This window comes from Cladophialophora immunda (genome assembly GCF_000835495.1).
Source record: "Cladophialophora immunda strain CBS 83496 unplaced genomic scaffold supercont1.2, whole genome shotgun sequence".
Classification (NCBI taxonomy): Eukaryota; Fungi; Ascomycota; class Eurotiomycetes; order Chaetothyriales; family Herpotrichiellaceae; genus Cladophialophora; species Cladophialophora immunda.
Genome location: NW_015622542.1, coordinates 2,722,251 through 2,734,633, shown reverse-complemented (window position 1 = coordinate 2,734,633; position 12,383 = coordinate 2,722,251). Strand labels below are relative to the sequence as shown.

General features: G+C 52.5%; 2 protein-coding genes across 2 annotated transcripts; one reads left to right on the top strand and one right to left on the bottom strand.

Moving 5' to 3' along the window:
* Window positions 1–2,152: 2,152 nt before the first annotated feature.
* On the top strand, window positions 2,153–3,820 carry PV07_03242 (uncharacterized protein). Its single transcript, XM_016389929.1, has 2 exons — window positions 2,153–2,483; window positions 2,548–3,820. Exons 1-2 carry the CDS (start codon window positions 2,200–2,202, stop codon window positions 2,660–2,662), a joined length of 399 nt encoding a protein of 132 aa, XP_016251831.1. The 5' UTR covers window positions 2,153–2,199; the 3' UTR covers window positions 2,663–3,820.
* Window positions 3,821–9,595: 5,775 nt separating this feature from the next.
* PV07_03241 (uncharacterized protein) lies at window positions 9,596–12,251 on the bottom strand. Its single transcript, XM_016389928.1, has 3 exons — window positions 11,450–12,251; window positions 10,716–11,387; window positions 9,596–10,664 (listed from the first exon to the last, which is right to left on the bottom strand). Exons 1-3 carry the CDS (start codon window positions 11,721–11,723, stop codon window positions 9,745–9,747), a joined length of 1,866 nt encoding a protein of 621 aa, XP_016251830.1. The 5' UTR covers window positions 11,724–12,251; the 3' UTR covers window positions 9,596–9,744.
* Window positions 12,252–12,383: the final 132 nt, after the last annotated feature.

Below are 12,383 nucleotides of genomic sequence, written 5' to 3'. Positions count from 1 at the left end.
TCCCGCAACCGGTGGACGAATGAAGATCTCGACGTCAGCCCCCAGAACCATCAGACATGGGGTTGGTATGACTATGCCGCCTTCTGGTGGTCCTACGGGTTCTCGCCGGGCTGCTGGTACCTTGGGGCCGCGTTGCTTGCCATCGGGCTGACTCCAGGCCAAGCGTTGGGATGTCTCTTCCTTGGATTCTGCTTTGGGTCTTTGGGAATCGTCATGCATTCGAGAGCGGCAGCCGTCTACCACTTCGGCTTCCCTGTCGAGACCCGGCTTGTTTGGGGTCTTCGTGGCGCATACTTTCCGATCTTGATCCGTGCCCTGTGTGCACTCATCTGGGCCGGCGTCACCATCGCGCAAGGAGGTTATTTCACCGCCGTCGTTCTGCGATGCATCTTCGGCAACAGTTACTGGAACCTGCCCAACCACATCCCAAAGAGCTCGAATATCACAGTGCAGCAGCTGATAGGTTCGTATCCCATACTTCTGAAGACCCTCCGTACATGATCGAAGCTGACGACTCAATTCATGCCGCAGGAATGATTGTCTATTGGTTCATGACATGCTGGACACTCAATGTACCTATTCCCAAACTCCGGAGAGCATACGAGATCCAAATGCTCGTTCTTCCGGCAGTGATCATCGGTACGCCAATCCACGACAGTCCCATAAAATCCGATAAAGAAGTGGTTGCTGATCGGTTCGCGAACAGGTCTTTTCGCCTTTTGCATGGTGACCGGACGAGGCCATCCACACAAGGATCTGTACAGTGTTGAACACAAACATGGGGCCGCGCTGTCGTGGGCATTGGTAAGAAGAGACCCTGGTCGCAACAAATTGGATCAGCTTTTTGACAGAAACAGCTTTCCGCTGTCAACTCAGGGTTGGCCAAAACAACAACCCTCATGGTAAACCAACCAGATATTGCTCGCTATGCTCGCAGCAAGATGGCCCCGGTCTGGTCGCAGCTCGTCATGTTCCCTGTGGCAAGTACTGTTTGCGCAGCCATGGGAATATACGCCACACAGAGCATATACAATGCATGGGGCAACATTGACTGGAATCCGTGAGTTTTGACAGCATTGTTTCTTTACAAATACTATCCCGAAGAATCATGAGCTGACAGATCACCCATGCTAGATGGGACCTCAATCACGACATGCTCGACCACAGTTTCAGCCACGGTCGTCGAGCCGGCATCGCCATTATCAACCTTGCCTTCATCTTCGGAAACGCCCTTACCGAGCTTGGAGCGAATGTCATCCCGTTTGGGGCGGACTTTATGTCAATATTTCCGAGATGGCTCAACATCAAACGAGGCATGTGGATGTGCTACATCCTCGGAGTGTGTATTTGTCCATGGCAGATCTTGGCGACAGCAACCGCCTTCCTCAAGTTCTTGAACGGGTATAGCATCTTCCTGGGGCCTTTTCTGGGAATGGCCTTGACAGACTACCTTGTGGTGCGCAAAGGAAATGTCTTCGTCCCGGAGCTGTACCAGGCAAATGGCAGGTATTGGTACTTTCATGGTGTGTCGTGGCGGCCGATTGCGACATGGCTTTTCTCCATTGCTTTTATGGTATGTTCAAGAACGCAATCCGATGCTCCCGATGCGTGCTGCGTATGCTGACCAAAGGAAATCTCACAGCTTCCTGGATTCGCCGAAACATTTGGCACCCAAATTGCAAACGGCGAGGGCTGGACTCACCTGTATGCTTTTAGTTGGTTCTACACCTGCACAATCAGCAGTGTCGTCTACTTTGCGCTGTCCTTTATCGGGGACTACGCCCGTGAAGAAAAGAGAATGCCATTTGAGAGCCTAGCAAGATCTGGCGGTGTTGAGGAGCTGCAGGCAGTCGAAGGACAGAGCGACGTATCTGAGGTCAACCTTAGCATTGAACAGAAGGTTTGATTCTCGAGCAGGCGCGCGGAGATGGCAAAGGAGCCTTAGTATAATCAAGGAATATAGACGCCACCATTAAACAAGGAATACAGATGATTTCGAGTTCTAGCGGTGCAGAAAGTAAATCAGCCTTGATCTAAGCTCGAGGGAGAGCGGAAGTCGATTTCCTCGCAGCCGCATGTGAAGCTCTTGGCACGCGCTCCATCCATCGAAACGCGTTGCCATCGTCAATCCTGCAACTTTCAGTTCTGCGCCCGTCCAAACGCTACGCCCAAGCAACAAAGCTCATATTACCCATCTAAATGAGCACGCCCATCCCGAAACAGTCCATCCTCCATGCTTACCGTCACCTCTACCGCACCTCTCTTCGTGCAGTCAGATACGCACGCCCCGCCCGCTACGAGATCCGCGACATCCTGCGCGATGCATTCCGCACCTCAGCGCCCGCAAATTTCAGTCCCCGACGTATCCAGAATACCTTGAAGTTTCTGGAGAATGCAAGGAAGTACAATGGATTTGAACACAGGATCTTGAAGAATCTACTGCATCTGCAATTTTGGAAGATCAAGGGTTTGGATAAAAAGCTGTATGTCAACAAGGAATTTCGACTGGGCCTTTGGGGGAGAGCGCTGACGTTGCGGGCCATACAGGATCAAGAATTCGAATACTTCCGAGGCCATTGAGTCTAGACGTCAGATATGGCATCAGTATCGGGCGACGTTGATCATGTTGAATGAGAGCCTGGACATCTGCCTTACGATATGAGCCAACAGAAAGGCATTCTTCCTCTTTGATGCTATCGAGGGCGTCGTTCGCGCTTCTTGATACCACACCGTCAGGACAGCATCCTCTCAGAAGAGGCCAAAATCACCGGATCAATATAGCTCGACTGAAAGACGATTGATGGCAAGAGTTGACAATGTGACCACATTGTCGGTTACAGACGAGGCCGAAGATATGTGAGTCAGCTCCATCTGGCTGATCGAAGACTATTGGCTTCCCTTCCGAACCACTCTCTGCTCCTTGTATCGTGCTTGGAGGGTTGAGGGTGCGAATTGTCCCATCGAAGTACGCAAGCTCCTGGTGACGATGTCCTCCTTCAAGATCCTGAGACAGCATCAATATCACCGGCGAGACGACGGCGGTAGACTATGGAGAGCTACATTCGACGGCCGTCAGCATTAATTCCAGCCCTGTAATGCTGGATGTCCATATCCACTGCAGAAAGGTGTATTAGAAGACCATACGCGGCAAAATAGTGATGGGTCGATGGCGCACAATTATTTTGCTGCGCTTTCTCCGCGAAGCATGTTCAACTCGATCGGCCTGCTCGAAACGAAACACTACTCTGACAGACCAAAGTGAGCTCCAAATGAAAGGACTTATGCGAGTCTCACGCGTTAAGACTCATGACGTCTCCACCGTTGCTTCCAGTGTTGCCATTCATTATGTCTCGCGGACGGGGTCCTCTCTCTGGACCGCACTGTAAATTGTGCGAATGTTCTGGACCAACTTCATGGCTCCAATCTCCATTTGCTCTCGAGAATGGATCTATGGGCTTGCCCGCGTCGTCTCTCACCGGCCAAAGCGACCCACTTCCTCCAAGCGCTTGATGTCTGAATCCAATAACAAGCCACCGGGCTGTCATTCATGGACCAGGATTCCCCATATTTTAGCACCGAGACCTTCAATGAAATTCGTGCTTTCCTTCCCACTACCTCTTTGTCTCTCTGATTATGCTCCTTTTCCACCAGCTAGGATCATTAGGAGGATTCACTCGAGGTTGGGTGAGCAGCCGCTTCCGAAATATTTCGACGCGATGCGGACGTCTCTGGGCAGCGAACCGACTCAGGGAACAAGAAAGACAGTCACACAGTACTGTGCACGTCTTCCTGGGCTACAGCATGAGATTCTAGACCGGTGTCAGACTTGAATCAACTTTCGCTTCGTAGGCTTCATAAATTAGGGGAACACATGGACTGCATCTACAGCTTGCGTCCTTGCGGCAAACTCCAGCGATCTTGCAGTCCCGTCCATGTCCTGCGCGTTCCTGATGCCATTCTACTACTTTCCCCAGATATTGTCACTCGCTCAAGTACGGCGCCACCGAGTGAGACAACCCGTCACTGAAGATACGCAATTGGCCAGTACTGGCGTCTTAGCTAACGAGGTAAAATGTCTCGATCGGAGATTGTGCTTACTTGGTCTTTGACCATAAGTCTATCCGCACACCTTCGGGGGAGACGTTGATCCAAAAGTCAGCAGAAAGTCGAGTCCAACGCGTCGAGATCGACACACTCACGGCCATCCCGTGTCATCAGGTGCCCTTGTTCCGGTGACAGAGGCGATATCTGCCATTGGACATGCCTAGGAGCCCATATAGTACAGACTCCACTCGATCTTCCCCGTTGGCGCTACGTAATGTCGAGAATGGTTGAGTCAGGCAAGCCTGATGCTTCACATTCATGTATGTCCAGCAAGATGAAGACAAGAAGCATTCAATCTGACTTGTAGCTAAGCAGCCTGTCCTATGTCATTTAGTTCCCGAGCATTCTTGCATAGAATACTCGTTCACAACTATACGACGTCAGTCGTATCTGAGACTGAATGCTAAGACTATTCGATGCCAAGGTACTGCCATCGCGTGGCGCAAATGAAAACATCAAACTGTGAACCTGGATGGAAAGACGCTATTGCAGAGGCTGGATGGCGCTCTTAGGTGTCATCGCAAAACGAATTTTTAACAACTTGTTCCATGGCGGCGACCCTTTCCGACTACATGGAGATTGCGAGGCTGAAAATGCTTACACTACCAACAGCCACAATGCTATTCCAGAGGCACAGCCCGTCTAGCGGGCACATTGGGGATTATTCTCCCAAGGAGTGAACGGTCTTTTCAGACGTGAGGATACAAATGTGTCTTGTAGGTCTCCGTCTCTCAAAAAGCATCTCACTTCAATTCCGATCAGATTTGTAGGTTGTTCAGTCTCAGAAACCAGCCATGTTCTTCCAATCTCGATTTCCAGTCCTCGCCATGGCCTCAATGGCCATGACGGCTATTGCAGGGATCATACCAGTGCACAAATCCTTCACGTCACACAAGAGGTGGGATCAGAGTGTATGTGATGCTTCCCTTTCGGGAGTCCCAATACCCGACAACAACAATTTCAACTTGCCTCTGGAGAACTACCGACCGTCACAGTGCTGGGACTTGTGCGTCGGCGACCAGACTCTCTGTTCCACCAAGTCTCAAGTCTGCTACAGCTTTGTGGGTTTCGACTTGGTCTTTACCTATGAAGCTGTCCCGGGCTACACATACACGGAAACCGGCATCTCGCTTAGCCTCGAACCGCCGACAGGTTCGCCTAGTCCTCAATTCACGTCTGGAAATGGGCACTGTGCTATAGCCGCCGATGGTTCAACCGTTCAATGCACCATTCCTTACAGTCAGATCACAAGCAACCCGGACGTCCTGACTGGGATGTGCCCCTACGGCGACCAGCAAGCGCTGACCTTGTATTTGTACACCAACGCCTGGTTAACCGGCACTTCAGGTGCGGTTGGAGCCGAAGGCAGACTGTCTTGCACGGATTATCCAGCATGTAGCTCATACTACCGCTTCACCAATTGGGAGCTAGGGTACCGGTGCACAAAATGCCCCACTATAACTCCTTCAACAACTACTACCACGACTACAACGACCACCACCACAAGCACAACTACCACTCCTCCAGCGCCGACCACAACTCCATCGAGTCCGCCAGTGAAAGAATACTGCTCCTTTGGGACCACATTTGGCTACTCCGCGAGCAATCCCAAATCCCAGGCCCTAAACTCTATGTCACCTCTACCAAACACCTGCAACCGTTGGGGCTGGTACGAGACACCCACGATCAGCCAACTCATCGCTGGAATCGGCGGCCCACTCTACGTCGGCGCGGGCCAAAACGACATCTCGAAAGCAACCACCGTAGGGACGTGGTCGGCCGTCCTGGTCAATGGGCAGGTCTACGTGACCTATACGCTGACCGGAAGCTACTCCCTGGCCCAGGTCCATGTCGATCTCGGCTGTCTGCCCTTCTCGAAATGCTCCCCGGGCCAGTATTTGTACATCAACGATGCCCTCTCGACGGACTCCGCGGTGACTAGCTTCACCACCCCTGGGCTGTCGCTACCGAACTGCTCGACGGGCTTGTACTTGATCGTCCACGCCAGCATCAACGCCAGCACCACGATTCCGGCCTCGGCAGCCAGCACTTACACCTGTCCTGCTCCAGTGGCAACTTAACCACGTCTATAAGCTATGTTACTTTTGTATACTGGAAATGCGTGTTAACTTCAACTTTTGTCTGGACAAATCTGGATTTTGTTGCTTTACAACGCACGAGGAGGGCGGGTAACAACACGTGGCTGTCTCGGGAAATCTTGTATTACTACTTGAAAACTAATTTATCCAGGGGGTACTGGCTGTATGGGTGATACGAGGTCCTTTTTCCATTCCTTATGTCTCTCTGGAGGAATTCCTCGATAATTATACATGGTATGGTCTTCTGGAGGGAGCTTTCGGATGGGGCGAGTAAAAAGACCTCGGCCGAACAGGGTTAGTGACAGATGACGCGTTACCGTTTCAGGCAATCGCCCCCACAACATGGTCTTTTTCTCAGCCTTGTTCTCGAGGATGGCCCGACCATCCGACTAGAGGGTTGGAAGTTAGATCATCGACATCATTTCTGTCCTGCTTGTGCAACCCCGTCATGAACGTTGTTCTTGCATTAAGGAGAGTATTTACTTTTTGTGAGCTAACCTATAGCACACAGATTCCTTCAAAGGAGTGAAAGGTAGGAGCCCCATCCCGGGCTACATTTACTCGCGCAGGAGCAGGCTGTTATGGCCCGCCCCTGTGTTCTGCAGCCACCCCGCCCCTCTCTTCATTGGCTTAGATAGATTCGATACCCAGAGACACTGAGTGGGCAAACCTACGAGATCACAAATGTTGTTTTCTGGCCAACCTAGGGAGCAATGTTCGGTTTCCCTCAGGGTTCTCTATTTCTTAGCCTCGCAGTGGCCGTCTGGGCACTTCCACTCGCACTGCAACGCCGGCGGGTTGAGGCAGTTGGCTTGGTTGTTCAATCGGTGGGCATTCGTGCATTCGTTGCCCGGAGGAGAGTTGGCCGAGGGCTGGCACTGGCACGGAGGCTGGGACCATGAACACTCCCCGTGGTGCCCGCAGTCCGACGACGTCTTGCAGGTCGAGCAGTCAAAGCCGCCGCCACGGCCTGAAGGACGTGAGTCACTCGAGGGTTCGCAACTTCAATAACACCCAGCTAGGACGGACAGACTTACCCTGAAGGTCAGAGAGACCAGGCAAAGCGGTGGTGAGGCCGAGGAAAAGGATGCCGGCGGCTGCTAGGTTGAACTTCATGGTGGTGGTCTTGTTGGTTTAATTGGTCTTGTGAGACTTGCTATACCTGGAGATGTGGTCAAGACTTCACGACGTCCTGAATATGAGTAAGAAAGAATGAGAGTTGTTCAATGTATCCAGGTTCGAGGCGGGGGAGCCAGCTGATATAAATACCCATGAAGTGAGCCCCCAGCCAGACCTAGAACTCCTCGAATCCTTTGGACAGCTCTTCCCGACGTTTCTTCCCCTCCTTTCCCAGTGCCTTTCCGTCACCCGATATTTTCAAGCGAGAGAGATCTGGCTCTATTCTCGAGCTGAACACTGTTGTTCAGCCAATCCTAATAGAACCTTCGACCAGAACGTATGTTGCAGCAGGAGGAGGTCAGCGAGTTCTGGACGCCACAGCCTTGACAAGTCCTCGTCAGGCCAGTAATATCGTCTAGTCGGCATCATCTCCGCCAGTCTTCCTTTCAGCTCTTATGTAACCGCAACCCGTGGTGCTTTAGAGATGAAAGTCTTGGGGCTCATTGTCTCAGATGGACCGACGCATTGTTACCCAAGACATGCCGTCCTTTTGCGGGGACGGGCAACCTGATCGGCTGCACAATGTCATTCTCCCGTGAGCTCATTGGCTCAGCCCACGACAGCAGACTGCAGTAAACCTGCACAACGCAGATGGAAGTGGAGCCTACCTACCACTTCGGCCGGGGAAATGAGAGTCTGTAAGCTCGAAAGCCTCGAGATCGAAGAAGGGATCCAGCACTGTTCGCCTCAGGACAGTCCCTATTCGTCCTGTTCCATGGTCGAGATGCATGGTGCAGACCTCTCCCAGCCCACTCTCGTCTTCTCAGCCCCATATTTACGATCTCAAATGTATGCCTCGACCACATGAGGGTGGAAAACTAGGAATATGCATACATGGACAGGAGCTGAGCGGAACAAATTGCCGACGACTTAAATGGCTGTTCGACGAAGGAGGGCGGGAAGCTAACTTCGCAAACCTCGACAACAGCAGGCAACTCAGTAACAACTTTTGCTCTTTTTTTTGAGGCTTTCGTCTAGACTAGGCGTTGGATGACCTCGTAAGCGAGCCAGAACAATACACGGGTGATGCATGAGAAGACAGGACTGAGAACAGTACCTGATCATACGACCGACCCGCATAGTGAGTGTCCAATGGTCTCCAAAACAAGCCTGTAGGGTGTAATTTTGGGTAGAATCTTCTCCCAAAGGAGAATCGTAATGTATACGTTTAGCACTTGGGCACCTTCGAGTGAAGTTCTCAAGGACCGGAGCACAGGAACAGGATTGATACCTCTATGACGAGGTGCCTTCCCGGCCATCGTAAGCAAACCGGGGCGTTCGAGGACAACTAGGACTGACAATCCCAAAAAGGCATGTGCTCGGTCATACCAATAGAGTATTACTGGAGTCGACCATCCCAGCTGCTGCGTCGGCTGACATTGCCTTGGTATGGACATTGCTTTGGCCGGGTAAGAGCATAGAAACGGCACTTTTGCTCGTAAACCCTGAAGACGACGAATCTGTCTGAGCCACGAAACCCATGTATTTCCGCAAGTACCATGGCTTCCTTTGACATCGTGACAGTCACAAATGCGAGCTGGCGTTGGGTGGGCACTCTTGAAAGCTCATTGAACGGGCTCTGGGTTCTCTAGCAGCTAGAGTCCGTGAGCCAGGGAAATGAACGGCTCGGTGCCATGCCATCCAGGCTTGCAGGCTAGATCGGGGAGTGGATTGCCACTGAGGCTGTCTCATCATCTGGCTATTCCAAAACCCTTTTTGTATCGTCTTCAGGACCTGGACCGTCCTCTGACGCTCGCGTACCTGTGCATGCCCACGCCAATGTCCATACTCGGAACAGCAATGTCACTAGCAATACCTTCCAGCCGATGCTTTGCATAGTCACATGCCTAGTGGGAGGACTCATTTGTGGAATCGAGCGAGTCGACAGAACCAGATGATTGATGCTGTGAGTAGTATGAGCAATCCGAGCGGACGATGCGCCCTCTCGAGGCATTTACAATGACCGGACGATACGATGATTCTTTACCACCGTCATGTCCTTGAGCGCTAAGCTAATCTCGTTCTCTTAGCAACAGTCAGTGATCGGTGACGGGTGAGATGCAGTAGTAACGCCTCGCTATGCATTAGTATCGGTCAGACTACCATTCCCAATGCTCTCGGTACGGGGGCGGACCACACCATCCCCTTCTTCAACCACGAAGTTCTGTTTGACTAAGCTACTTGGACGTGATGCATCTCGGGCGGGCGCAATACAACCTTGTGTCGTGGAATTAGATAGATTATTCATTACAAGGTGAAGTACACTCTATAGTGGTCGTAGATCGACCTGCGCTACGCCGCTACCCATGATCTGAAATGCAAAAACCCCGCCAACTATCCATTGACACCAATTTTAAAAGTCTCATTGATTGGCAGAGCGATTCGTCCTTGTCCTCGTCAGATCAAGTCCGGCCAAGGAGGTTGACGTGTTCACCCGGTCGATATCGAATGGGCTGGCGTTGTAGTTGGCAGCCTCGCTGACGCTGCCGGTCTTGGACCTGACCCTCGTCAACGACCCCACCTCGGACGCAAACGATTTCCTGGTCTTGATCGGCTCGAATTTCGCCTCGGAAGCGGCAAGGTCTTGCCCCGACTCCGAATCGGTCCTGCTCGATCTCCGAATGGATTCCTCTTCGGACTCGAGGGCCTCGTTGGCTCGGGCGGCCTTTGCGCGGAGTTCGGTCATGATGGCTTCGGCCTGGGCGGCATACACGCAACGGCTGCGGATTCTGGCTCCATACTTCCGGAAGATGAACGGGAATGGAACGCACGCCAGTGCCAGGAATGCGGGGATCGAGCTCGCCCAATGAATACCCAGGGCATCGAACATGTCTGGCGTAAAAAGAGGGAAAGCCGCACCGAAGAGAGATCGTAGGACGGTGTTCGCTGCCAAAACGGATGCTGCGAAGATGGTGTATGCGTCGATCAGGTAGTTGGTGACGGCCAGGAAGATTACCGTGAATCCATAGCCGAATGGCACCCCGGCCATGACGGGCGAGATCCAATGAATAGACGCGTAGTTGGTCCAGGCAAACCAGAACAATCCAATGGGGATCGCAACGGCCCCGTACATCGCCGGCGGTAATCGAGCCTCTGCTGGAGCGACGCCGCCGTTTTCCGCAGCCTCGTCAGTGTACCATTTATTCGTCCAGCTGGCGAAGACAATCCCGGCAACCATGCCCACGGCGACGCCGAGGAATGGGAGGCCACCAACGCCTTCTGACCACCCGCGGACTTCTTGAAATACAATCGGATAAGCACCGAACAGGAGATACAGTGTGCCTGGAATCGTCAGCAAGGTTTGACTCACAAACAGGCAGACAAGTGGCGTACCGTAGACGATGGCAATATAGAGCGACAGTAAGAGAACAATCGGTTCCTTGAATAGCAGAATCCACGGTCGAATGAGCGCAGTCGGCAGAAGAGAACTCAGTGATGGAGCCCCTTTCCCTTTGTCTGCCTCTAACATGTACACCTTGCCGGTCATTCTTGATAGCTTAGCAACCCTCTTCCGCAAGATGACCGGCGCGTAGGTCTCGGGCACGAAGACAGCCCCGAGAATCCACATAACTCCGGCAAAGATGGTCAAGAGACCCATCACCCATCGCCATCCTTGGTTCTCGGCGAGAAAGCCTGAGCAGAAGGGTCCCAGCGTAGGCCCCATCGAGGGCGCCAGGGCAAAGATACCCATGGCCAACCCTCTCTCTGACGCCGGAAAGACATCTGCGATGACGCCGCCGGCATTGGTGAACGGGGACGAACCAAAGGCTCCGGCGAAGAAGCGCAGGACGAGGAGAGTTCCGATATTATTGGCACCGGCACAGCCGGCACAGAAGGCCGTGAAGCCACCGAAGCTGATGATGTAGATTATCTGCCTGCCATAAAGCTCCGACAAGGGTGCCCATAAGAGTGGCCCGACTGCGAAACCGAGAACGAAGAGGGAGATGCCGGCAGTTATCAATTCTGTGCTGGCGCCTAGGTCGACGATGAGCTCGCGTAAGGTTCCTGGATGACAATCAGTAAGAGTGATCCCGTCCAGAGATATCGCTCGGAGGTCATGGACATACCACTGAACGCACTCGATGCAAAAGCCGTCGCTAACACTTCAGTCGCCACGATCAGGCTAGTAGTCCATCGCCTGCCTTCCGACCAGTTGAATGGATTGCCCGGATCATTGGGTATGTAACTGACGAGATAGGGATCCTCCTCAGTGCCTGATCCGGGATATGGATAATGCAAGACTTCCTGCGTGACCCGAGCTTGATCAGCTACAAGGCGGAACAATGACATTGTCTGAGGCGTAGAATCTTCATGGTTGCGTTTCTCAGCCATCATGTGCATCGTAGGGGGGGATGGCGTCCTTGAACGAGCAAAACATGGTGCCCATCGAGGGCGGCAGGCGCAGTTTTGTGCATTTTGAGAAGATCCAAACGCATAGGGGGTCCATGAGACATGATTGCATCACCCATGGCAGAGAGCCATATCCGAAGAGCACCTAACTGGTGGAAGCCACTTCAACCTTCGATCCGACTCCACAGCCAAATCTTGGATGCTCTCAACCAGCGGCGCAACGTGGAGCTGTAAAGGCCGTATCGAAGATGCATCTACCTTGGATAACGTCGGTGTCGCCGCTGGGTAACTTGGCAGAGGCCGGGCGTCGGCCCCAATAAAGACATTCTCCCCGGGAGATGCACATAACGCCTCAAGAGTCAAAATTTTAAGGGATGGCGCATCTCGGAACAATTGAGCCGAGGCCTTATCTGTCAAGACTCTCGACGTTGCACAGTTGATAAAGAGAAATAGAAGATATGTATGACAGGCTTACAAGGCTGGTTTGGTTTCAGCTCGACCTGCCTGGTGGTGGGAAACTCTCGGCCGCCAGAGCCATTGAGTAGTTGAAGCTTCTCATGGGCATGACAAAGCTGATCTCGAAAATACGACATACGACAATTCAAATCTTCTCGAACAGGACAGCAATGGGGCTTCTCGCTTGGACCGTCG